This window comes from Neopsephotus bourkii, unplaced genomic scaffold (genome assembly GCF_033783945.1).
Source record: "Neopsephotus bourkii isolate Nb327-2 ecotype Australia unplaced genomic scaffold, CSIRO-AGI_Nbou_v1 NB_1594, whole genome shotgun sequence".
Lineage (NCBI taxonomy): Eukaryota > Metazoa > Chordata > Aves > Psittaciformes > Psittacidae > Neopsephotus > Neopsephotus bourkii.
Genome location: NW_026902070.1, coordinates 117,138 through 144,183, shown reverse-complemented (window position 1 = coordinate 144,183; position 27,046 = coordinate 117,138). Strand labels below are relative to the sequence as shown.

Below are 27,046 nucleotides of genomic sequence, written 5' to 3'. Positions count from 1 at the left end.
CCCATTCTAGTGAAGAAGCAATAAATGCAGATAAATAGATCTGTGGAATAAAATCCAGCAGAAGGTATTACGTGTCTGCAAAGTTAGGTGTGCCATAAGCTTGACAATAAAAGAAAGATCTTTTCAGTCTTATATTAGGTGGGATAGAAAAGTACTATTTTGGAGAGAGGGCTTTTTCAACCCATTTATTTCACTGGGTGATGTTCTCTTCCTTTAAATTCCAGTTTCTGCTATTGAGTGAAAGAATCTGCCTTTAACAAAGAAGTATTTGAAGGTGTTAATTTTTTATGGATGACTGTAGACTGTAGAGATCAGAGAGGATTGTTTTCTTTGTTCTATATTGTTTATAAAATAAAGAGAGTCCAGAATTAGTACTCTTTTCAAGGTCATACAGGTATGTTTGCCAGCAAATTGTCTTCTGCACTCTGAGATTGTGCAGGCTTCTCAGACTAGGGGTTTTCATAGGGTATGTGGTAAGTCATTCTGGGAAGTAACCAAGAGGAGTTTTACCTTTCAGAGAATGGCTTTTCCTCAACTTCTCTTTGTTTTCCTTGTACTCTCTGGACTGGCCTTAAACTACAGGTTCAGGACGATGTATGTAGTGGTGAGATAGAAGATAGTTAATGAGTTACTGTAAAAATACCTTCAGGCCCACTTAGTTAAGTACTTCTAAGAAGCAGATGGAGAGAATCTCCTTGTCTCACAGGGGAAGAATGGTTTCAATTTTAATTTTGTAACAAGTTCTGAAGGCAGTAAAAAATTATAAAATGAGGTGCTATGCAAGAGATTGGTGAAGTGTGCCATAATCTGCTTTTTCACCAACAAAATCAGTTACACTCTAAAGTCACTTATTTTTACTAGTTTTTTGGGTTTTTTTTTGGTTATTTTTGTTGTTTTTTTTTTTTTTTTAATCTTTGTCATTGTAGTTCCACCAGACACACCAGGAAATATTTCCTGCATTTATTACTTCGATGTTGAACTTACCTGCACCTGGACTTCAGGAAGAGAAACTAATCTTAGGACAAGCTATACTCTTTACCGAAAATTGTAAGTATAAGGTGTGTTGGGAACTGGGTTGCTGGGCTGAGACCTCCAGCTCCCTTCCCCTCACATCCTGATTTCTGTGCAAAAAAACCCTGGAAACGTAGCATCATTTAGGTTCAGAATCATGATATTAGCTCAGTAAATTAAATTAATTTGGGGATGGTATTGGTTGGAAATAGTTGCAGTCTAAACCAATATTCAGTAGATAAATGTTTACGTTAGAATTGACATTCACTTATTTCCTTGAAGTAACATTACTGATTAGATCAAAAGCTTAGTAAGCCTAGGCACAAATGGCAAATGGACGTGCTTTTGTTGGAAGTGTTACTGAGGAACTTTCTGTGTAACTAACTATCCTCATTTTGGATAGGTAAAAGATTAAAGCCCATGTCAGTTCTGCTTGACAACAGTAGGGTTTAACCTAGGGACCTCCAGAGTTGTAATGTTTCAGTGAAAGAATCCAGAATTAGTTGTCATTTTTAGATTGCTCCCATCTGGGGATTTGTGTTTACAAATACAAATTTTGTAGTCTCTTGCTGGTTTGTGACCTCATTTTAGAAACATAAATACTTGATTCTTTCATTTACCATTACATTTTAAATACTGTTTAGGACCTTACTTTTTCATAAGCTACTGTGAATGTGGTGAGATCAGTGTTGTTTATTTTTCTTTTTTCTTTTTTAGGATGACAGAAGGAAGTGTGACTATTCCAAGTACAGTGGACTTCTGTGAAAGCAAAATGGAGTCATGTTCGTTTTATTATCCAGATACTCCGTATAGTAGTTCTTTTTGCTTTCAGGTAAAAGCTGAAAATGTTTTGGGCGAAGCCTCATCAAGTTGTGTTCCTATACCTATGGAAAAAATAGGTAATTAAAAAAAAAAGTTAAATAAAGCAGTGTATGTTGAGCTCTCTGCACCCTCTGCAATTCTTTTTCCTTTAGTGTATAGATGAGAGAGCTCTGAAACAAATTGTGCAACCAAAGAAGAAAATAATGAAAAAAAAATTTCAGTATACTAGTTTTGAAACTATTATTTTGGTTTCATTTGGTTTTAAATTTGTTTCAGTTTTGAGGTGCCATGTAATTTTAATTCTTATCTAAAAGCATGAAGTCTCTGAAGTTACATTTAGAGTTTAATAAAATGTTTCATCCTTCCCAAAATTTTTTTCATCCCAATTTGCTTAGAATTTAGTTGAAGCAAGTCTCTTGTTATGTTTCTTTTTATGCTTTTCCATGTAAAATTCTTTGATCTGGTTGGTGGTCCAGCAGCAGTTTTCCACAATTCCTTGGTCTTACTGAGAGGTGGTTAAAAATGATAATGTGGTGTATTCGTACTATGAACCATCTAACTATATTTTTATTAAGCTGATGTCTTAATAGGATGTATGTTACTGCGATAATGATCAAACACAAATAGAACAATTCTGAACTCTTAGAAGTGTTTTTTCTTGTTAATGTTTTCATTTCTCCATTCTAGAGAAATTTGAACCTCCTGAAATACTTTCAGTTAAAAAAATCACTGGTATAAAGCAGTTGCTTACAGTAACCTGGAAAATGCCTGAGAAGATTATCCCGTCACAAGATTTAATTTGCCAGGTTCAATACAGAAACTTATATTCAAACTCTTCGGTAAGCTACATAGATTTCCTTTGAATGTTAGCTTCTTTGTGACTAATTAACGTTATAAAAGGCTAAATAGAAGAAAGGCAACAATTAGCTGGAAATAATTAAAAACTTGTTATTTTAATAAGGTCATTGTTTTATTGTCTAGGATGAATTGTTCTCTCTTCCTTTTTGTCAGTGTCTGTTTTGGTACATATGGTACTTCTGAATATATTTCTGTGAAAGGCTGAGGGATTACCTTAGGCTAAAGGATTACACGCACAGCCAAAATATTTTGTTTTTGTGTCACATTCTGGTGTTGAATACAGCATTTATTCCCAACCACAATAGTTGAATCAGATTGACATGCAGTAATAATACATTAATTGTTAATTACTTTAATTTATAGTACATGAATTAAAGTATTATTTTGCAACATAGAAAGTAAGGGAAGTTATTTTTCTGAGTTCATCTTTCTTACACTTAAATGTAACTGCTGTAGGAAAAAACAGTAATCATTTGCTTCTTTGAGATGGCCTATTCCAATGCTCTTCGCTATACAAGTGATTCAGTTTGCAGTCTTACTGTTTTCTCTTCCAAAACTAAGGACAGGCCAGGTTGCTTGTTTTTAGGGCTTTTTTTTTTTAAGCTAATTGAACTGAGATGTTTGCCTCGACCTTACTAATTTACACATTAGATGTGTAATTCTGGGACAGAAGAATCATGAGGGTAACTAATACTAGTCTTCAGAGTTCTAAAAAAGTTCCTGATACTAAAGATGTTTTTAATTAGCATCCTTCTCACATTCTCATGGCATTAATGTGTCTTCGATATAGAGATGGCATAGTAGTTGTTTGATCCAGGTTATAATATTCAGGATGATCTGATGGGCAGGAAGGCTCAGGTGCACCTGGGATATTAGAAAATGAACTAATACTTATCTAAAAAACCTTTTCAAGATGTTTATCCCTTTGGAGTCAGGACACTGGTATTCTTCTGATACTTACAAGCATATGAGATCCTTCCCAAATGTTGAAAACATTCATATTTTTGTGAAGTTACAGTAACATTGTGTTTTGTGTCTTTGTCTTCACCTGCATAAGAGAACACCTATCTACTTTTTGTCCATCAAATGCAGTCTATATCTGTTTTCTTCCTCAGAGCTTACCTGTGTTTTTCCACAGATATTCTAGAGGGAAAATAGTAGCAATGATTAATAACAGCAAAAATTCAGTGAGTTTAGTTCTGCAGGATCTTAGACAGGCATGATTCATAGTTTTGCCTGTAGCTGATCCAATTGCAATGGCCAACAAAGACAGTCTCAAACAATCAGTTAGAGATACAGGAGCTTTTTTTCCATCTGTCAGCACATACATTGGAGAAAAAGAATTAAAATTGTATGAGCAAATTTTCTTGACCTTTTAAGCATTTGTACCAAAACATTATAAATGGATTGCTGTGAACTGTTTTTACTGACCTATTTTTCTACTTGGCGTTCTACGAAGTTTCTTAAGTATAATATTATTAACAGCCTTTTGGCAAGTAACTAAAATCTAGTTTTGGGTGTTTGCAATTCTATGCCAGGTTCTGCAGGAGTTTGGTAATAGTTTTTAAGACTGAATTCTCCTACAAGCAGTTTGCTATTTTTGACAATGAGTTTCGTGACATGAGAAAGTATTAGAATTTTCAGTTTCATGAGGTAATGCTCTTCCCGTTGCGGTGTTGAAAGGAGTGGGTGTCTGGGTTTTGTCTTGTTATGGTTTGATTCACTCTTTGTTGGAAGGTTCAACTAGTGGAAGACAAAAATTTCTTCATAGTTCTTTTGCCCAATTATTGTAATTCTACATGATATTACTACTTCAGTTTAGCTTCCAAGAGGGAATCTTCCTTAATCTAAAACTTATTTTCACTGACCTGGTTATAATTTAGCTAGCTTGAAAATTTGTTTTATCATGTTTCTGTTTCAGTCATCGGAAAGTTTAGCAGTGGAGAGTTGTTAATTACTGATTAATTTTTGCAGTTTGGAAGGGAAGACATTAATAATGGTGTAGCAATTATATCAATCCTTTACCCAAGCACTCAAATATTTCTGTGGTTCCTCTTGGTCTACTTGCTGTTGCCAGTCCAGTTGAGTTGATGCATCCACTCCAGTTCCTGGTTTTTGTGTCTTCTTTCACCTTTTGCTTTGGAACAACAATTTAGCTTCTGACTTCCATCAGTGAGATGTGAGTGGATTCTTTTTAAAATGAAGAAATTACCTTGTCATCACTTTTCCAAGAAAATATTCTTGGGATGTTTCTGGTATTCTTACCTTCCTTCACCATTTAAAGGCTCCATCTGTTGGTGGTTTTTTTTTTTTCTCTTGATACCAGAATTTTCTGTGTTTTCATTGGTCTTTTTGTTTTAATCATATGCTGATAATCTTTGGGGTGGCCTACAGCCACGCTGTTATGTTACATGGTTAAGACCTAGAAACCCTGTAGCCCAGAAAAGAAGACCAAGAAAAAAACATATAGCTGGCTCACAAGCTGCAGGTAATCACTGCTTCCCCAGGGATGCTTCTGCTGTGAGCTGGAGCTGTATCAGGATGGTATGGTGATCTTGGCCTTAGCACTACCCAGTTGCTTCCTAGCAGTGGGAAATGCAATCATCCAGCACTTCCTGTGCCAGCACAGCTGCTCTAGAATCACGTGTGAGCTGCACACAGTTCATGCCGTAGGTAGGTCAGTACAGACCTAGTTATGGCTCAAGTTTTTCAAACCCTGGAGTTTTACAGGATGAATGGATGCTACACAGAAAAATGAAATGTGAAACAAGTGATGTTGAATTGCAGAGGAGTGAGGTGGAAACATGAAAACTTCATCCTTTGTGGTTTGTTTTTTAAAACTAAGTCATATACCTGCATGCAATTTTATAGCAAATAACTTCTGTTCATGTACTTTCAGGAATTTATCACTGTCCCACTGAATTCTGCAGAGAAAATAGGATCATGTAATCTCACAGATCTGTGGGACTCCACAGAATATTCAGTTGCCATTCGGTGTATCAGTGCTGTGTCAATATTCTGGAGTGAATGGAGTAGAGGGAAAAGAGCAAGCACAGAAGAGAAAGGTAACCTAACTGTTTCGTAAGCTTTTCTTTGCTTATGCTTCTGGGTATTAGGATTTAGTAATGGAAAACAGTATATTTAGCATATTATGTGTATTGAAGATAGAATTCTGTTTTAAAGAGAACGTGTATTTTGTTTAAATACAGAAGGACAAAAGCAATTTGTGGAGGAGATTTAAAAATTGATGCACACAACATGGGCTGAGGAAGAAAATGAGTGAATAGTCATTGAAGATGGGAGGAATGAAATGTAAATGGAGACTGAACATTGCTAGGTAGGATAGTAACAGAAATGCAGTGTAGTAAGTATGTCCAAGAAAAAGAATTGTAAGTAGAGAAATTAAATTGACAGTTATGAAATGCACCTAGAAATTTTCCTATAGAACTTAAGGAATAAAAGCAAGCAGAAGGAAACATACTGAAAGAAGGAGGCTGTAGTAATTAGAGAATTAAGGCACAACAAAAGGCACATTACCCAGGGAAAAGTTTTTACTAAGTTACTCACAGATTGCAGTTTTGAAAACTTTTTTTTATCGTTTCTGCTATGTTACAGTATCATTAAATATAACAACAAATGTCAAGGTATTTTTATGTCTTTAAATAGCTCCTTCAGAAAAAGTGGATTTGTGGAGGGTAATTGAGTCTTCACACCCAGCTGGAAGTAGATCTGTACATCTTATGTGGAAGGTATATACTGTTTCTGTGAGTTGATAATTGTATGGGTATCCTGCAACTGATGTTAGAATCACAGAATGTTTGGATTGGAAAGGACCTTAAGATCATCAAGTTCCAATCCCCCTGCCATGGGCAGGGACACCTCACACTAGACTGTATCACCCAAGGCTCTGTCCAACCTGGCCTTGAATGCTGCCAGGGATGGAGCATTTACCACCTCCTTGGGCAACACATTCCAGTGCCTCACCACCCTCACAGTAAATAATTTCTTCCTTATATCCAGTCTAAACTTCCCCTGTTTAAGCTTTAACCCATTACTTCTTGTCCTATCACTACAGTCCCTGATGAAGAGTCCCTCTCTAGCATCCCTGTAGCCCCCTTCAGATACTGGAAGGCTGCTATGAGGTCTCCACGCAGCCTTCTCTTCTCCAGGCTGAACAGCCCCAACTTTCTCAGCCTATCTTCATACAGGAGGTGCTCCAGTCCCCTGATCACCCTTGTGGCCCTCCTCTGGACTTGTTCCAACAGTTCCATGTCCTTTTTATATTGAGGACACCAGAACTGCACACAACACTCTTAAGTGAGGTCTCACAAGAACAGAGCAGAGGGGCAGGATCAGTTCCTTCAACTTGCTGGTCACGCTCCTTTTGATGCAGCCCAGCACATGGTTGGTTTCTGGGCTGCGAGTGCACACTGAAGCTGGCTCATACTCAGTTTCTCAACAACCATCACCCCCAAGCTCTTCATGTTGTGTTGAAGTATTTAGTGTTGTAGGACATGTAGCTGCCACAGGATTTTGCTGTTTTTGGAGAAAAGCCTCACTGAACTGAATCAGAATTGAAAAGATTCCCCCCCGTTATTGAACAGTAGATAGAGTTTTGTGATCTGTGCAGAAAGGAAAGGTTTAATTTTGTTCAGATCACTGGAAATCTGATTGAAATTCCTTGCAAATGCACTTAAATAGTACGACTTACCAAAGCTGTGTTTAAGTTAACTTTAGTCTAGTAGAGTGACCAGAGGCTCTTTGTGTTTCTAATCTCAGTATTTGTCTTCTGAATCTTTCCTTCAATTAAGTTGTTACAGATCATTGTCCTGAAAATGGGACTTAAGAAAGTATCTTTCTTTTCTAAATATATATAATCATTTTGTAATTTGATCTTTAATACAGTATATACTTTTGATTATACAAATAACACTGTGAAATACTTACTAGTGAATGTTTTTGTAATAGCCATTAAACAGCTTTCCACCTTCTGGGAGAATTCTAGGCTACAAAATACAGTATTTTCCAGAAACCAATGCTGCCCTTAAAATGACCAACATCTCTACTGAGAAGAAGATGATTTTACTTTTAAATGAAGAAGCATATATAATATCTGTTACTGCCTATAACTCTGCTGGAAATTCTCCCAAAGCTATTTTGAGGATTCCATCCACTGATGAAAGAGGTAAGATTTCTCAACATTTTGATACTTTTGTCTCATTAACAAAAAAATATAATTCTTCCTGACATCTGTTTAAGTTCTGTTGTAGTGGAAGCAAAGTTGTGCTAGGGACTTTTGTCTCATATATGTATATTTATATGTATATGTAGTATTTACAAAGCTGTGTAGTCCAGTACTTTTTAGTAGAACAATATCATCTGGTTGTCTTATTTTGCTATTGCATATCATGCTTTTGTTGTAGGTGATTATCGTTAGGGTTTTTGCTTTGCGATGGAGTTGTTAAGATATCAGCACTTTATGATATCATATTAGAATGTCTATTTTATTACTTTCTGAGGGTTTTTTTTGTTTTGTTTTATTTTGTCTTTTTAGCCTTGGGTCTCCAAATGAATTTATAGAGTCCCACTTAATTCTGTCTCATCCCTCCACCTGGTCACAAAATTGGTTACCACCAGGCATTATTGCAGGGCATTTAACATCATTCAAAGATGTGTTTAATACAAGTCCCTAAGATATGCCAGTGGAGGCAGAAACACTCTTTATTCTCATTTCCTGTGCATTCCCAAAATACCTCATCCCACCTACTGTCAGGGTCAGGAAGCTGGTTTGCTCTAGCACAACAGTTGTGTTCTTTGGCTTTTATGTTTAATTCTGATATCTCTGTGAGCCTTGCGTTGCTATGTCCTTCTGCCTACCCATGATCCAAAAGAGAGGTTCTCCTATACTGGTCACATATCAGTTGTTCATGAGATAAACACAAGTCTTCCCCTGAAACTGCTTAGTCAAATTTCACTTCTCATCAGAGAACTGGGTATGTAGATGTGAAGTCATCTTGTGGAGTTGGCTGGCTACATCTGTATACACTTACATGTTCCACAATAAATGTTTTCCTGATTTTTCCATGCTGTGACATGCCTTTTTTTTTCTTTGCATACATTTATTTTTCTTCTACTTCACGAAGTCTTTTTTTTGCCAGGTTGGGTTTTCACTCAGACTTTCATTACCTCTATTCTGCAGTTTTGCTTCACTGTCATTCATGAGCCTGCTGACTTGATTTATTGTTTTGCTATTTCCTTTGTAATCTCAATCAAAACTTGCTTATCATCATTACGTGTAAAATTGGTTTGTGAAACTTTACAGTCTGTAAACTTTAGATCCTTAAAGAAATACTGGTCTTTGATTCTGTATGTGTAAATCTCTTTGAGTATCATGTTTTCAATTTCCCCTCCCCTTTTTCATTGTAATAATTCATATATGCTTAATTTTAAAGTATTTTGAGTACCTGTATGTTAACACAGGTGTAAAGTAACTGTAAAATATCTTTTTTAACAAAACTTTGACTAAGTCACATACTCTTCTAAAGTGGCAATCTCAGCTTGCTGTGAGTACTTTTATTGCTGCAGTTTTTATAACAATAGAATTGATGACACTTTCTTTTAAACTTTTAGCTTCTCAGATTATTGAAACAGTGAGGACCTTTACGACAAGTGAAGAAGTGGTTGTGAAATGGGTAGCCTTCGAACCGGAAGTAACTGAATATGTAGTGGAGTGGTATGAGGAATTGGAGACAGATCCTTTCAGTAGATCATGGCAATATGTATCAAATTCTACAAACTGGAAAACTGACAAAAGTATGTTCATTTATCAGTTACAGCTGTAATAATGCACACATATATATGTATATTTATTTATAAGTAGACCAGAAAGAGCAAACCATTTTAAAAAATAATGGTATTATTACATGATTTATTAAAATCTTTGCATATTATTTATGCAAATTTTAACTTATATTGTCATATGGTGTGCAAGATGGTGTTTTCAGAGTTTTCAGAAAATAAGTACCCTGCCTTTTCTAAAGTGTAAAGGAACACTTATTTTATTAATGATGAATATAACTATGATGAGCTTGCCCATGAAATTTGTCTTACAGACTGAGACAACAGTGATTTAAATACTGTTTTTATGCTACAATAAAACAAATCAAACAAAAATCTGCTTGAAGCAAATTCAACAGCAGTTAATTACACATTGAACTGAGATGGGCTAGTTGAGTCATATGCTGAAAAGTGTGCTAATTCAGCAATTTACTGTGAGAAGTAAACACTTGTTTATGGCTATTCTCAATATATAAACCCCCTGGCTTTTCTCCTCAGCATTATTAGGAGGTCTTTGTTTACCCTAAGCACAAGTCACATTAGAAATTTCAAGGCAAATTCAGACTTACTCTTAATCAGGCCTAGTTCTGGCATTCTTTTGTAAAATTATTTTAAGGATGGTATGTGGATCATCATAGCTTCTCCTGGGCTGTAAATAGGTATCAGGGACTGAAAAAGCATCAGAGAATTGATACAACACAGGAGTCTGTTGATAGCTGTATTCTCACTGAACAAGTTGCAGAGCTTGAGGATAAACAGTTTAGGAAATCCTTTACACTACTTTCATCCCATGGGGTAAAATGCTACAGATGTGTCCTCTCAGAGCTGATGAGAGTTTCTTGTAAGTAGGGTTGCACTCTGTCGATTACTTGGCTGCTGGATTGTTCAGAGTGCATTTCCAGAAGCTCAGACTACATCTTGAAACATATAAAACATATAAAATTATACAGCAGACATTTCACTTGTACAATTGTACTTCTGTGTCAAGCTGCTTAGAGGCAGATCTGCGGTTGGCATAACTAGGACATCAGCGTAAAGTTAAGAGCTGGGGCTCCATTGTGCCTTTTAAGCTGTTTGATACATGAGACAAAACTTTATTCTGCAGAGAAGTTAACTTAAAGATATGTGAAATTAAAAATGCCTCTGGAAGTATCATTTTATACTGGTTATTTGAAAAGGAAAAACATCTAAAACCTTAGACTGTTACAGGATGAGTAAGTTGCTTCCTATAGAGAAGCTGAATAACGCTGGAGTATAATTACTCATTCAAATTTCTAGTTGAAAAATGAGTCAGAAACCAAGTGCTCTTATGAATACTACTAAATAAAATTCTTTGTGTTAAGGACAGTAATGGGCATTTGAGGCAATAAATATGCATTGTGCTTGCTAAAATGTTGAAGGAAAATAGAGGTCTGTAACTGTAATTAGAGCTGTGCTGTAATTTATTAATTGTGTTAGTCTTGCACAGAGAACTGTATTTCAACATTCCCTCTTTTTGTTTACAGAAAACTTTAAACCATTTGTATGCTATAACATCTCAGTGTATCCTCTCTATGGAAATAAAGTAGCAGCTCCATATTCCATACAAACTTACATTCAACAGAAAAGTATGTATTTTAAACTAATAATGTTGTAAAATGTGTGTTGTAGTCTGTTTCTCGGGGTGTATTATCTTTGAGTAATTTGGAACTGGCATTACTGAAGGAGAGATACAGGTGCTGAAAAAAACCCAGGATTCAGGCTTCCTGATTTCTGTTCATGGATCAGCTACTGAATTGTTAAGTAAAACACGTCTATCTTGTGATACACATGCTGCTTGAATCCACTCATTTGTTGTAAAGTTTACATACTGTATGCAAAGCACTGGAAACATTTTAAACTGACTATCTCTTAAATGTTACAGATTTTTTAGGTATATAATTAGACTTGATTTTAATGCTTGGCTGCATTTATCAGTCCTAATACATGATGAAATTCTACTCATGGAATAAAATGATGGTTTGAAAAGCTTGCTTTTTTAAAAAACAAATAATGTAAGAAAATATTTACAGTCCTGCACATAAAACTTGTGAATGTGAATTTATACATCCAGCTGTAAGAGTGTAGTTTACTGGTAATTTTAAGATTTCAGTTGAAAATGTCAATTTCTGTGTGTGTGCATGCACACATAGTCTGTGTAAGTGTGCATGTACACATAGTACAAGGCACCACTAAAAGGCATTAATTACTAGGAGGAGGTAATAGAGTATTTCATGCTTGAGTAGTACTTACTTGCATGATTAGAACTGTTTTACGTGCTTTCCTATATATAGGGACCTGTGACATTACTAAAGGTTGTCAGAGAATGGGAAGGAAGGTACTCGTTTTAAAACTGAAGGACAGAGAACTCTTGCTTTGAAGTTACAAGCAATGCGTGTGAGGCTGTATTGTATAAGTAGACTTTGTCTAATGTAATGGGCAAAGACTGGGGGTGCTGGAGATCTCAGCTGAATCTCAGCTCAGCCAGAGACATCTTGACTACATAGTGACCTAACACCTGAGCTCCTTCTGAGTGCATAAGGATGTTTTACGTCTTGATAAATCTGTGATGTTGTGAGGGTAGAGCCTTTTAATGGTCTCAAGGTATTCAGGTGCAGTATGCAAATGCTAGGGCAGATAAAAAAAATTATTATCAGAAAAAAATCACACATTAAAGAGGATGAAAAAAGCTAAGGGCTTTATCAGACTGTTAAGATGACACATTTACTTGTACATGTGTTGCTGCTAATGTTACTGGTACGTGTGAAATAATACAGATGGGTAACACTGTAGTACTTAGACTGTTCTACTACTTTTTGGTTTTAAATCTATAATGCTTCTGTATAGAGCCGTCAGAAGGACCTGTGGCTGACACAGGAATTCCGGGCAAAAATGAAGTTACAATAAAATGGAAGGAGATTTCAAAGGATAAAAGAAATGGATTTATCAGTAACTATACGATATTTTATAAACCTGAAGATGGAAAAGAATTGAGTAAGTATACATTAAACAGCAATTCTTTCAACAGGGTTATGACAATCTGCTGTCTGAAGATAGTTATTTTCATAGTTATTAGCACACTTTCTTATTGTATGTTATAAATATGTCTGAAAATACTGGTATTAAAATGTGGCTTACATAAAGGCTAATTTATTTTTTTAAGGTTTAATTGAAATGAATATTCTAGTGAATAGTCCCTGCTTTAATACTACACATGTTGTGTTCTTCCTCAGTTTCTTTGCTCTGAATTTATTTTGTACAGCACTGCTTGCTCTCCATCTTTTTTACTGTTAGTGTTGTACTACCCATGGTACTACGGCCATGACTGTTGACCATATTGTCCTTTCTGCTTCTTAGATGGAAATCTGATAGACCTCTGTGCGATAAATGTACTCAGTGTATGGCAACATTATCATTCCTCTTCCACTTCCAGACCAGTATGGAAAGTGAGAGGCTTTTTGCAGATTGTTATCCATTAACAGAAAAAAAATAAATAAATCAGATTTTCAGGAGTATGCCAAATTGGAGAGTATTATTTGTCAGATATTTGCTGGTTTTACCTTTTACGTAAGTACTAGTCTCCCTTCATCTTCAAACCTCTGATCCACCACAGCCCACCTGTGAAGCTAATGGAGAAAGTAATGACTGAAGTAGAGAAGCTAAAATGGAGCTAAAATATACTGGGGAGTTGTAGATCCTGTGCACATTCATGAATTTGAACCTTGTGAGGGTTCAGTGAATTTAGAAGTTCCATGAATATCCTTGGAAGGATGCCTCTCCCAGGCCCTAAGCTTCTGGAAGTATGGTGGAAATTTTCCAATAATAATGCTTTTTACAGTCAGTTCTATAATAAAAGCAAGCCAGCGAATGATAGTCGAGAAGCTAAAATATGCTGCCAAGAAATAATTTCTTTGGACATAGTTTTTAGATTATTTTTTTCAAATATGCTTGATTTTGTGTGCTTGGTATTGCTTTTCTGCTCTGGAAGCTGCATGATTTTTTTGAGCATATTCTTAATCTCTGACCTCAAGTATAGTATACATGCAAGGTATCAGTATATTCCTATCTATTCAGAATTTGCCTAGCCTAAATCTCAGCAGAATTTTTTATGAGAGGTGTTTGGTGACCTAAATTTGTTCTTCCCGTATAATTTATGAAGAATGCTATTGGATCGTTCAGTGCTTCAGAAATGGTCCATTTTCCTCCTTTTTTTAGACATCACTGTTAGCAGATACATAACATAATATTTTTTGAAAAAAGATGTCAAACTTACAAGTCTTTTGATGTCTTCAGTTGCTTCTTGGGTATCCAGTTTGGAGCCAGGGCAAGAGTATTCTTGGTAAATTTTAGATTAGAAAGAGGAAGCTCATTATTTTTGTCAGATTCAGTCTCCTACAATCATCTTTTCCTGCCATTGTTGGTTTCTGAGTAATTTAATGTTGACTGCTTTGTGCAAGGTTATCCTTAAGACATGCAGCATCATGTTATGGAGCCATGTGTATCTGTATTACTTCTGCTTAGTAAAGCAGACTTCTGCCCGCTTTAGGGGTTCAGATTAGTTTCTTTAGGAATTTAGTTTTAAACAACAACTCAAAGGAATTAAATGGCAAAACCTTACTGTACTGGTGTTTTTTGAGGCTTTTCTCTGATGTGACATCTTTTTGATAAGAATAGAACTTAAGTGATTTAAATGTCATAATATGAACATGCTTCTAATACTGTTTGTACACATAGAATGTTATGACATATGCCCTGCTTAAAAGAATTGGAAAGTGAAGCACATCATACTAGTTCCGGTAATGGAGAAAGTATTGAAAGTGTTGAGTTCTATTCAGAAAAGCATTTGAAACTTGGAAAAAAAAATTCCTGTTGATTTTGGCTTTCCTCTGATATTCTTGGGGTGATAACCCAGAGCTGATAAATTGCATCCTTTTGGATGATCAATGTCTAAATACATGTTCTAGAAGTATGGTTAAATTTAATGAGCTGCAGAAACTATTTTAAGAAGTTCTTAAATTTCTGAGCCTAGGTCCTAGGAAATAAAGTTCTCAAAGCACTGTTTTCAGTGATAAACTACAGGAGACCGTAATTTGCCTATCTTTAATATCAGAAAAAAAAAAAAAAGTGTATTTATTTTTAAAAGTACATATCATTTCCTTTTTTTTCTTGAAACTTTTAATTGGCATTGATAAACATTGTTTAGTAATTTTTCTCAAAGGACTGATAAGGTTGCTTTGTATTTCAAGTTGTCTGTAAAATACTTTGTATCACTGTAAAAGATGCTAAATAAGCGTACGGTTCCCTGATATAATACTATTTTGTGTGTTTATTGACATAAATCTTCTCCTAAAAAGATGAAACAGTGAACTCTGATGTTCTGCAATACAGACTGAAGTCCTTACAGGCTAATACACAATATACTGTCTATATCATGGCAAGCAATGAAGCTGGTGGAACCAGTGGAGAGCCAAAAACCTTCAAGACTTTGAAATTCAGTAAGTAATATTCCTGGTTAGTTACTACTATTTTAAAAACAGGTTTGGGAGTAAGAATTATAGAATATTTTTGTTTTAAGCGTTTGTTAATTTTATTTTTTTTTTTATATTAGTGTTTAACAAAACAAGGAAGAATTACCAACACTAGCTGAATTTAAAACTCAGTTTCACTGATCATCTCACAGAATAAAACCTCAGGATTAGAAATCAGTCCCCAAAATCTTGTTTTCAGTAAAGCTGTGGAATACTATGGATGTTTGTGGGATCTGTCATGCTGTCAGTTACGTGATGGTGTGCCTAACAGTTTGATAAAAACCAGTCATTTCCATCTGAGATACTAGATTTAGAATAGCTGGGCACTGTGTTGCGTTTCTTCTTCTGTGTAAGTAGTAAATGAATGCACAGGTTGTGGCCATTGTGTGTGGGGGGATAATCTCTTTAATTTTTCTGGACAGATTTACTGTGGAGGTTGGTATGACACCCGTGGGTTAGAAGTTCAGATGGTTCCTCACTTCTACTTCTGGAAGAATGTTTTCAATACGTGCATAGATTTTCATGGTGGTGGCCAAACTGAAATGCAAAAAAGTGTATGAACTACCCCTAAATTTTTTATGGAGTTCAAAGCTCATTTATTTTTTGTCTGTAAAGTCATCTGCTAGTTTCCCAGTCAAATGCAAAGTAAGGTAGACTATGCTGAAGTCTGGTCTCTGTTGCTGTCGGTATTTACCTCTAGCAGGTTTTTGGAAGCCAGCTTAGAAATCTGTGCACTGTTTTTTTGTGTATTCAAAACCTATTTCTTGCATTGAATTTACTATTTATTTTTTAGTGATGGGTAGAAGTGGCACTATGTGGCAGTTTTAGGTGTAGGTACCTGGAGGGGTGTAGACTCTTAATTCTAGGTGACTTTCAAAGGTTGGCTTGGTATGACCCTAAGCAACCTGATTCTGGTTTCAAAGTTGGATGAGATGACCTGTAGATATCCCCTTCAATCTGAATTATTGTGTGATTCTGTTAAATGAAGGAAATTTTAAAATTCAGTATATCTGTTCCTGAGATATCCTGAGAAGTCTCATTATGAGCTGCTTTTCTGGCTCAGTAACTGTGACAGGTTGGATTAAAAATATTCATCTTTTGACAAATTGTGCAGTGAGTGCCATACAGTATTCTGAATAGTTTTGGCTAGTTTTGGCGTAGCATTTTAGAACTATGTAATTAGGTGTCTTGGATGTTGGACGTTAGCTGTCTTAAGGCAATACTTGAAGAAATTATAAACATCTGTGGTGTTGGGTTTTCTTTCCCCCCTTTCCTCTAAAGATCAGGAAGATGTTATTTTCATTGCTCTGCCTGTTGGATTAAGCATGTTGGTTCTGCTAGGCCTTTGGATAACATACATTTTGAAAAAACATGCGTGAGTACATTTTCTACCTTCTAAAACTGAATGCAATCAGTTAATTTTAACTTGTAAAAGGCAAATTTTTATGTATCATGTAAATGATTTTGTTGGGTTCCAAAACAATGTCGAACTAAGAAAATAAGCAATTGGAGTAACAAAGAACTAAGCATACAGGTTATCTTGTAACTGCTATAGTTCAAAAGTAAGTATCAATTTTAGAAAGTGCAGTAAATCAGAAAAAAAAAAGAAATAGGAGAAGCAGATTTACATACCACCTGTATCAATTTATGGAAAATGCTGTGTGCCATTTGTAGCTCCATGGTCAATCAAGTGAGGGGAGCATACTTTAAACTAATTAGTGAAGAGTTAATAACACCAAAATACAGTTTTCCAGGTCCTCATAGTACATCTCCTAGTACACCACTAGAACACGACATATAACCTCTCTTGCTTATCTTAGCTACATTGATGTTACTTTTGTTAGTTTGTGACACTTACCCTGAACTATAAAGAAGTCATGAAGAAACTAGAAATTACATCACCTGAAATCAAACATTTGAATGTTTGATCCATTCATATGGGTCCCTATGTATACCTGATTCATAACCCTTTAATATGCTGTTGCAGGTGTTCCATGCCAGATTTTAAATTGCTTTCTGAGCGCATGGGATGCTATAACAGGATTTGTTAAGGTTATAAGATGTGCTTTTCTGTAGCATGAAAAGTGAATGGTTGGTTGGATGAAGCTTAATCAGAAGGTTGAAAATCTAGACTGTTTTGGGGCGCTCTAAGATACTGGAACCAAGATTGTGGCCATTCAAAACATCAGGTAATAAGCATAGCTGAAGTAGTAAGCATAACTTCCAGCTGTTTTGCATATTCAACTGTGTTGTGTATTCTGAATTTTTACAGTGGTAAGAAACTGTGTTTTGATTCTGGAGGACAATCTGAGGTGTAGTCGAGCGTTTATATGCTTTTGTATATGTATATTCATATCAATATGAAAAGTCAAGCTATGGCCTTGTTCTCATTCAGTTACACATACACCCAAAGTCAATGAGTGATTAATTTCTTTCCTGTTTACTACTCTGTTGGACAGTTACAAGCTTCAGTGTCAGCGTCATTTATCTGCTGTTAACGTAAGAAGTCAGAGTAGCTCTAATATGGTGTAGTGCTAGGGACACTCTCCTAGAGCAAAGCTTACTTGAATTGGCTTTTCACTAAAGAACTACACTGAAATATATTCACAACAGGTTTTGTATACAGCCTTGTTTTGGCATGGTAGTATTTGATCTACTATATAATAAAATAAAATTACCTTTGTGCAGTAGTAATTTTTATGTCATGTCTCTGTGACCCAAATGTTTTACTTGCTGATACCTTTTGATATAGAAATTAATGTGAGGGAAAACTATTATAATGAAAAAGAAAAGATTGTGTTAATATAGGGGAGACTTTCTTTGTGAAAGTTTGATATTTTAGCAGTGTCTGGAATTTCTGGAGGTTTGTTAGTTTTATTTTTAGTGATCTATTTCTTTCATCATTTGACTAAAATTCCTTTCGCAATGATAGGTTTAAAAAGGCTTGCTGGCCTGATATACCCAATCCTGCAGAGAGCATTGCAGTTGAATGGCCTCTTGATGCATCTATGGTAATTATTGCAATTTCATTTATTAAAAAAGGGTTCAGTTATAATAAGGTCAATTAAATTTGCTCAGGTTATTGAGTCTACCTAGTAAGATTCCCACCCCAGGGTACCTCCTTCCTTTTCCACAAAAAATGCAGGGTAATATGGTAAGATTTGTTATATTATAATACAATTATTACTGTCTTATTTATTGTTGGATATTTATTCCTCAGTAAAGTTTTGATGTTTATTTGAATGAAGTTGGTCAGGTTTACATAGAAAGCGTAATCTATACAGAACGGGATTTAAACTTTGGTCTCAAAAATTGGTGGTTAAATTGGAAAAGACAGCCCAGGCCTACTTCTGAGCCTTCATTTCAAACTCCTTATTTTATTGAGTACAGAAAACATAATATGAAAGTGTTTAACGAATGGACAGGATAACATTGTCATTTTTAGTACTTATTCACATATAACTGCACCCCAGGTGAAATGCATATGAACTCTTTTATTAATGCACTTTTAAAATTGAGTTGAGCAGAGCTCAAATGGCAACATTTTATGTATTAAATAAGTAAACTAATACATGATCTGTCCCTGTAATAACTTTCCAATTTATCTCTTTGTACTGACAGAATAATTCATTTTTGAAGGGAGTAACAACTGAGACTAAAACTGTAGACTTTGAAGACATAAGCGTTTTGGAACATTGTTTTCCTGAAGACAGCCAGGAAGGATCACTACTAATGAATTGTGAAAACCATGTTTCCGCATGTACTGATATTAATACAAAAGGCATGGTTAACAGAGATAAAAAGATACTGTATAATAAAGAAAATGAAGTTTCTAAATGTTTTTCACCATCCATGCCTTATGTGATTAGTGATCATGATATCAGAAGTCAGATGCATTCATCCTTGATACCAGTGAAGGAAATCCAATGCATAGAAAAGCTGGAAGATGGTGTATGTGGATCTCCTCAACAGACCTCAATTAAAAATGAAGAAAATGATCATGAAGTTTTAAAGATGGAAGATTTCAGTGAAAAAGCAGTGTTCAATCCATACCTTAAAAATTCTGTTAAAACTAGAGAATTTCTTAGTTCTGACAACTTGCCAGAGCACAGTAAGAATGAACCCAAAACCCAGTCAACTGTCTTACCTCCTTTTCACCAAAATGTCTCAGGACAGTCCTATGTAACAGTGGACATGTTTGGGCTGGCCACAGCTCATTAGTGTGAAGAAACTTTCCTTCGTAAATTCCTCTTACGACATATACTGGGCACTGCTGCTCGCATGTGTTTGTGTAGCCTAACTTGGCGGGTCTCAGTTAATTTGGGTGAAAACAACTCCTTCCCTTGGAGAGCTGTTAAGTAATTGTTTGCCTTGTGTTTATACCCATGAAGGTTCACTTTTCAGTGTGGAGAGGGTTTTGTTTGTTTGGTTCATTGTTTTTTACCAGATAACTGTGCCAGTCAAGAGGCAAAGGAAGTACCTTTTCTTATTTCTTCTTAGTTCTCCCCCAGGTTTGCTAAAACAAACCCATCTTTCCTGTGGGAGCATCTGGCAGTGCAAGCAGCTCACTGATTTCCAGTTATCATGGCTGAGCTCTGCTAGGGAGACGTGGACTGACTTGAACAGAGCCAGTTCTTGAACAGAGCCAAATTCTTCCTTAAATTACACGGAGTAGAACTACTTTCCTGTTCTTACTTCCCTCAATTGTTTTATATTTTGTTGTATGGTAGATTTTAGTAATCACCTTTATGCATCCTGACTCCTGGATCAGTGCTATGGCTCATAGTTTCTCCTCTCTAATGAGAGGATATTTGTTCTATATATGCTGTTGATGTATGTGCATTTTGGAAAAGGTAGTGTTATGCTGGCTTTTTTTCTTCCTTCCCTTTCTTGTGTTGCATTTTGTGCTGCTTTTGTCTCTCCTGTTGTTTCCTGCCTTTTAAAACTCTGTTTACTGCAGGGTATCTTCTTATCTTTTTACCCCTTCACCTCTAATCTCTCCCAGATTAAAACTGTTTCACAGTTGAGGTTTTGATAGTTTGAATCAAAAAAATTCAGCTAAATACAGCATCTTGTGCTGGCATAAGCACTGGGCTTATACTTAGGAAATTATTTTTCTGGGAGGTATTGAAGAAACACTCTCTCTACAAAATATCCTCTGATTTGGGATTAGAGATTTCTACATGAAGGCTGTAAGTCTGTCATTTGTTTTATGATTTTGATAAGTCATAATCCTTCTCATAGTTTCCACACTATATCATGGCAATTAAGCAGGAAACTCTTCATCACACTAATTATTTTTATTTTTTCAGCAGGAAAGAGGCCATTGCTGTAAAATTCTTATAAAAATATTTGCTGTGTTAAATGACAGTTTTTTAAAAAAAATAGAAGTGGAGAGTCATCTCTAGGTAAAATGTGGCAAAAGGGGATGTTCAGCATGACACGTGTGACATATAGCCATTTTAAGACTTCATTTTCACAGCATTTAAAGGCTTGATGTCACCAGTCTTATTTGCACATAGTAACACTCCTTTAGGGGTGAAAAAGACACAGGAGTCATGGGGATAGAGAAAGGAAAAACAAATGTGAATAGGAAGAGAAAGCCTTTCCTTTCTGCATAGGAAAAAGAGTGGGAGAATGGAAAGACAAGTTGTCCAGCATGAATGGGGAGGCTGAACCTTATCCTGGATGAACTGGCTATTACTTGCATTGTGTTGGGAAAGACGGGGTGAAGTTTGCATTTAGGCTTTTCGTCTCTAGTTTGGAAGCTGATTTTACATGTATCATTGTTTAGTTTCCAAGGAAGGATGAGAAAACAATAACTGCAAATGTTCCTTGAACAGCAACACTGATTTCTACTCCCTATGCCTCAAGTTTGTTGGATCACTTCCCCAACCACAGTGCTATAAGCCAACATGTAAATATGTAAGCTTGTTCTTAAAAGCCCTTGCTTACTTGGATAAGTCATGCTCTGAAAAGCATGTGGGACATGGCATTGGTTGGGTCGATGCTCCTGCTGTTTCACTCACTTCCAGACTTCTCACTCATAGCTACACTGCCATTTCCTAGGGTTCAGAAATCACTAACTCAGTCACAGCAGCTTTCCCCCTTAAATATTAGTATTTGTTCTAATATCACGAGATTTAAAAATAGAGATATTTTGAGACCTGTGTAGGAATTGTATAGCAGCCATATGAAAGCTGCATACTCTGAGTTGCATGATTGGGTCAGGTAAAAGATAATGCAACCTTTAAGGGAATCATCTAAAAGGATTGGTTCTTACTGGGTGGTTACAGGGAGAGTAGGATCTCCCTGTAACACCTCTTAGATTCTATTATTCTCTTACTGCAGAGCAAGTAATAATCTGCTTCTCCATCCCACTTTATTTCCTTCTCTTCTGCTGTTCTGCATTTCTCTCCTCACTTCTCATTTCCTTGCCTGTCATTTTCTCTGAAAGAGTAATGTAATGAATGGTCTTGATTTATCTTGGAAATGAGGGCTGCCTTTTGCCTGTACTTTGGAATGCCAGCTTCTTGGACTTGGTTTGTTTTACATTCAGTTGTATTGTTCCTGACCTTTTACAATTTGTCTTTCAAACTAATGCTGTGAACCGTGAGGAAATAAAACTGAGAATACATGGGAAAGTTTTTATCTGTTCATACCAAATACAACATTTAGGCATCTTAGGTTTTCATATTCATTTAGAAATGAGATCGTATTTTGAGAGGGGTCCACAAATAGATTGGGTATTTGGGCCTAGGGTATTTTATAATGTCAGCTGGAAGTGACAGGTTGGATGTTACAATACTTTTAACATTTCTGATGCTGTTTTTAATAGAACACCTGGTGTCATTATTCCCAGAGAGTAGTCTTCCTAGATTTCATCTCATTTACCATCACTGATCTGAAAACCTCGCATTTCTATCCTTCATTAAAATGCAGAAAATTAATCTCTCAGGTGTGTCGGTCTTTGCAAGGTTAACAGAGATCAGCTTGTGGATATTTTCAGGGTGATGTTGATGCATCTTCGCTGTTGTCATTCTCTGAGTACGACACCAGTTACTCATTTCTGACGTTAAGGCTTACGCCTGCAAAGAATTCATAGGTCATGTTTTTCATATTTTCAGCTAAATTAAATGTTCAGTCTTTGTTACCTGAACTTACCTTTAACTCCCCAGAATTTTGAATTCTTTGAACAGGAGTCCCACAATTCTTTGATATAACAGAGTGACCTCTTACAGTCAGATTTTCCAAACCACATAACCTTTTGTATTTCTGTGTTCCTCATGCCCTTTACAATTGCCCAAATAGGAAGAAAAAGATATATTCATCGTTAATGCAGTGAAGAGAAGGCAGCTTTCTTCCTCCAGTTAGTGCTTGCTTGGCCAGTGCATGCTCCTCCAGAGATGATGTGGCTGCTGCCGAACAGCAGGTGCAGATGGACTGGCGAGGGTCTGGCCTAGGTCATGCTAACAACAGATAACATGTTGTCTTCTCCCATTCCTGAAAGGGTGATATATCATAAATAGATCTTTCTTTCTGGAATAGTTAATAACTTCTCAAGATAGATATTACTGGCTAGAACTTACTCAGAAGAGTTGTACCGCTAGTCCAAGTTTGGTATCTTGTGTAGCAAAGGTGAATGTTTGCATGCAGCAGAGACCTAATCTGCACACAGAGTGTCTGTGACTCTGCTTCTACTGTTGCTTAGCAAATGGGCTTATGTCACCTTTGCAGTCATTTCAATACACCTGCTACAATTCCTTTTTACCAGTTTGTCACATTGATGCCACAGGCTTTGTGTTTGTATGTTGCTTTGAGATTTAACATTGCAAGATGTGTGAAGGAGTCCAGGAAGGCTGGACATTCTTCAAGAAAGAAATCTTCAGGGTGCAGAAGCAGCCCATCAACGTGTGCTGAGAGACAAGCTGGTGGGGAAGACCAGCCTGGCTGAACAGAGAGCTTTGGCTGGGAATCAGGGAAAAAAGAGAGATGATAACCTTTGGAAGAAGGAACAGGCAGCTCAGGAGGACTACAAGGATGTCATGAGGTTATGCAGGGAGAAAACTGGAAAGGCCAAAGACCAACTAGAATTGAACCTGGCTGTTGCCTAAAAAGACAATAAATATTGTTTCTATAGATACATTACCAACAGAAGGAGGGCTGGGAAGGATCCCCATCCTTTATTGGATGTAGGCGGAAACAGTGACAAATGATGAAGAAAAGGCTGAGGTACTTAATGCCTTCTTTGCCTCAGCCTTTAACAATAAGACCAGTTGCTCTCTGGGTATCCAGCCCTCTGAGCTGGAAAACGGGGACAGGGAGCGCAATGAAGCCCCCATAATCCAAGGGAATGGCCATCAACCTGCCACACAAGTTGGACACGCAAGTCTGTGGGGCTGGATGGGATCCACACAAGGGACTGAGGGAGCTGGCTGAAGTGCTCACCCAGCCACTTCCCATCATGTATCAGCAGTCCTGGCTAACCAGGGAGGTCCCAGTTGACTGGAGGTTAACAAATGTGACTCCCATTTACAAGAAGGGCTGGAAGAGGATCTGGGGAACTACAGGCCTGTCAACTTGGCCACGGTGCCAGGGAAGGTTATGGAGCAGATCATCTTGAGTGCCATCACACGGCACGTACAGCACAACCAGCTGATCAGGCCCAGCCAGCATGGGGTTAGGAAAGGCAGGTCCTGCTTGACCAGCCTGATCTCCTATCACAAGTTGGTGTGCTTAGAGGATAAGGGAAAGGCTGCAGATGTTTTCTATCCAGGCTTCAGTATGTCTTTGCCACCATCTGCCACAGCATTCTCCTGGACAAACAGGCTGCTCATGGCTTCAAAACGTGTAATTTTCACTGGGAAAAAAGCCTGGATTGATGGACAGGCCTGAAGAGTTCTGATGAATGGAGTTAGATCCAGTTGACAGCTGGTCACAGGCGGTGTTCACCAGGGCTCAGTACTGGAGCGAGTTCTGTTTGTCAGTGACCTGGATGCGGGGATTGAGTGAACTCACAGTGAATTTGCAGATGACACAAAGTTGGGTAGTAGCACTGATCTGCTGGGGAGTACGAAGGTTATGCAGAGGGATCTGGACACGCTGCATTGATGGCACAAGGCCAATTGCATGAGGTTCAACAAGGCTCAGTGCTGGGTCCTGCACTTGAGCCACAGCCCCATGCAGTGCTACAGGCTTGGGGCAGAGTGGCTGGAAAGTTGCCCTGCAGAAAAGGCCCTGGGGGTGCTGATTGATGGAGCTTAACATGATCCAGCTTGTGCCCAGGCAGACAAGAAGCCAACAGCATCCTGGCCTGTATCAGCAATAGTGTGGCCAGCAGAGCCAGGGCAGTGATCATCCCCCTGTATTAGGCACTGGGGAAGCTGCATCTCGAATCCTGTGTTCAGTTCAAGGCCCCTCACTACAAGAGAGACATTGAGGTGCTGGAGCAGGTCCAGAGAAGGGCAATGGAGCTGGTGAAGAGTCTGGAGCACAAGTGTGATGGGGAGCGGCTGAGGGACCTGAGGGGGGGGTTCAGTCTGGCAAAGAGAAGACTCAGGGGGGACTTTATTGCTCTCTACAACTACATGAAAGAAGGTTGTAGTGAGGTGGGGGTCAGTCTCTTTTCCCAGGTAACAAATGATAGGGTGAGAGGAAATCGGTTGTATGACAGGAAAAAATTCTTCACCAAAATATTTGTCAAGCATTGGAAGAGGCTGCCCAGGGATGTTGTTGAGTCACCACCCCTGGGGGGATTTAAAAGACATGTAAATGTGGCATTTGGGGACATGGTTTAGCTGTAAACTTGGCAGTTTCCTGGCTGCACTCAATGATCTTAAGGGTCTTTTCAAACATAAATGATTCTGAGTCTATAGGGTGCATTGCAGACATACTCCACTCTGTTGTGTGGATGAAATTTCAGATCTGATTAAGTTCTCAGCTCCTGTGTGCCTTGGGAAACAGATTGCATTTCTTGCTTGTTCTGAGCTTCTTTCCAGCTAGTCTTATGTGACTTACATGGGCGCTTTGGTTTTGCCCCCAGCCCCTTTGTTGTCTCCCTACATGAAGATGTGTTCAGTGTTTCCACACATTATGCATATTTGCCTGTCTTCACCAGATTGGTCTGCATGAGAAAACGTAAACATCCTTGTTGTGAGAACAACAAATTTATGTACAAAATGGGAAGTGTATTGTGCTATTCCTGCCCACTGTATGGATTTTACAGTGTATTAGACATTCACAGGTAAGGATAGATCAAATATTACCTTCACTATTTACTTATTTTATAGCTCGTACAATCAGAGCATCTTCAGAAAGCAGACTTTCAAGTTGGTGTAGCTTCAGCAGAAGTGATGCAGTTATGCAGATGTGTATCATCTCTGTAAACACATTGATTCCTCTGAGGAACTGCTTATTGCAGTGTTTGTGTCCATCTGAGTATGTGTGTACATGTGTGCCTGGGCCCAGACACAGTGTGATATAATTAATCTAGGTTGTACAGGAAAACCTGCTGAGAAGGAAGTTGTTTATGGAATTGATGTTGCTGCTCAGCCTTATTCATCAGCACAGACAAGATTGCAAGCTGCTTCTCTGCTGGGATCTTCTGTTTTATGTTATGCTTATAATCTATCCTAAGAGCCCACGGAATCCTGGCCCTTGACCAGAAATCCTGATTTGTGTTTTTACTAATCTATTTATTCCTGTGCTTTTACACTGACACTCCTGGTGGCAGTGTGTGCATTGCTTTCACATCCAAGCATCTGATGTGAAGTGGTAGCTAGCTCCTTCATTTGCAGCTCAGTGCAAACCAGCACTTAAGTAGTCTCTGTGATCAAGAAGATTGAAACGCAGTCAGGCTCAAATCCAGAACTACAGCGATGGTGTAGGTGTATCTTCCAGTGCTCTCATGGTACAGACAGTTTGTATGATCAGTAGTAAGATCATAACTTTAAATGCCTGATGATTGCAGCTGTGATAGGCAAGGCAACTTTCGTGGATAAGGCAAACAGATCTCTGCAGACACAAAGATCTCAGAGTATTAATGTCAGGCTATGTTTCACACCTTTAAAAATGACACTGACATGCTGGGCAGAACAAATACCAGAGATCATGCTACCTGCATCTTCATATGAAATGCGGTGCACGTGATGTGATGTGGTCATGCCAGTGACGTTTCAGCAGGTAGTTTTTTTCAGTTAAGTAGTTCCAAATCCTTTGGCCTTATGCTGTCAGAGATTAGAAATATTACAAGGAAAGATGATGAATCAACTCTGAAACACTATTTCAGTAAGTTTGAACTCTCCCTTGATGAATTTGAGCAAGAGGGCGCTGTTATAACGGGCTTCAGGTATTAGGTTGGAATGTTTTAATAGAACATTAAATTTAACTTTGCTAATTTTGTTGTCAAAATACTAAATACTGAAGATGCAACAGCATAACTTTTGAGACGTTGCATAGCAATCAACGCAATTCTGAATCTCAGTGATCACATGAAACAGTGGTTTTGATAACAAATTCATGCTTCTTAGCATTGTAAGAGGTAACTTGTGAACATTTATTCAATAGCTTTATATTATACTAGCAGCTATTCTGAAATATTCAGGTAAGATACTCTGCCAGAAGTCACTTGTAAGTAACACACAGACCCTTGTCTATCATAAATGGTTTGAGATTATAAATAACTTGCTTGTAAACAGGTAAAATGTGTACTAGTTTGAAATAGTGTTCTGAGTGGCTTGCTCTGGTTTTAGATCTACTGCAAAGATAGTGAAAGCTTTGTTTTGTGTTCTGTGTTAATGTTTGCCATACTGATTCTACTGCAGTTTGAGGTAGTTGTTACTGGCAAGCTCTTCTGCCTTCTGGCAAGACAGAAATAGAATATACAGTGTTCTTATGACGTGTTGGTAGGAAGGCTATTTATCAGAAAATGTGCTTCCCCTGGCTAGAACACAGAGCATACCTAAAGTAATTGT

General features: G+C 37.3%; 1 protein-coding gene across 2 annotated transcripts in view; it reads left to right on the top strand.

Annotated features, from left to right (window-relative positions):
• Positions 1–21,725, top strand: part of IL31RA (interleukin 31 receptor A) — a 32,365-nt gene extending 10,640 nt beyond the window's left edge. For both annotated transcript variants that reach the window (XM_061372080.1, XM_061372081.1), the window contains 13 exons: positions 927–1,047; positions 1,729–1,910; positions 2,521–2,672; positions 5,591–5,756; positions 6,358–6,440; positions 7,660–7,876; positions 9,322–9,504; positions 11,034–11,135; positions 12,394–12,540; positions 14,901–15,041; positions 16,356–16,449; positions 18,007–18,085; positions 18,696–21,725. In XM_061372080.1, coding sequence (XP_061228064.1) covers positions 927–1,047; positions 1,729–1,910; positions 2,521–2,672; positions 5,591–5,756; positions 6,358–6,440; positions 7,660–7,876; positions 9,322–9,504; positions 11,034–11,135; positions 12,394–12,540; positions 14,901–15,041; positions 16,356–16,449; positions 18,007–18,085; positions 18,696–19,295 — 2,267 coding nt within the window. In that variant the 3' untranslated portion in view covers positions 19,296–21,725. The remainder of the gene's footprint in view (positions 1–926; positions 1,048–1,728; positions 1,911–2,520; positions 2,673–5,590; positions 5,757–6,357; positions 6,441–7,659; positions 7,877–9,321; positions 9,505–11,033; positions 11,136–12,393; positions 12,541–14,900; positions 15,042–16,355; positions 16,450–18,006; positions 18,086–18,695) is intronic.
• The last annotated feature ends 5,321 nt before the right edge of the window (positions 21,726–27,046 follow it).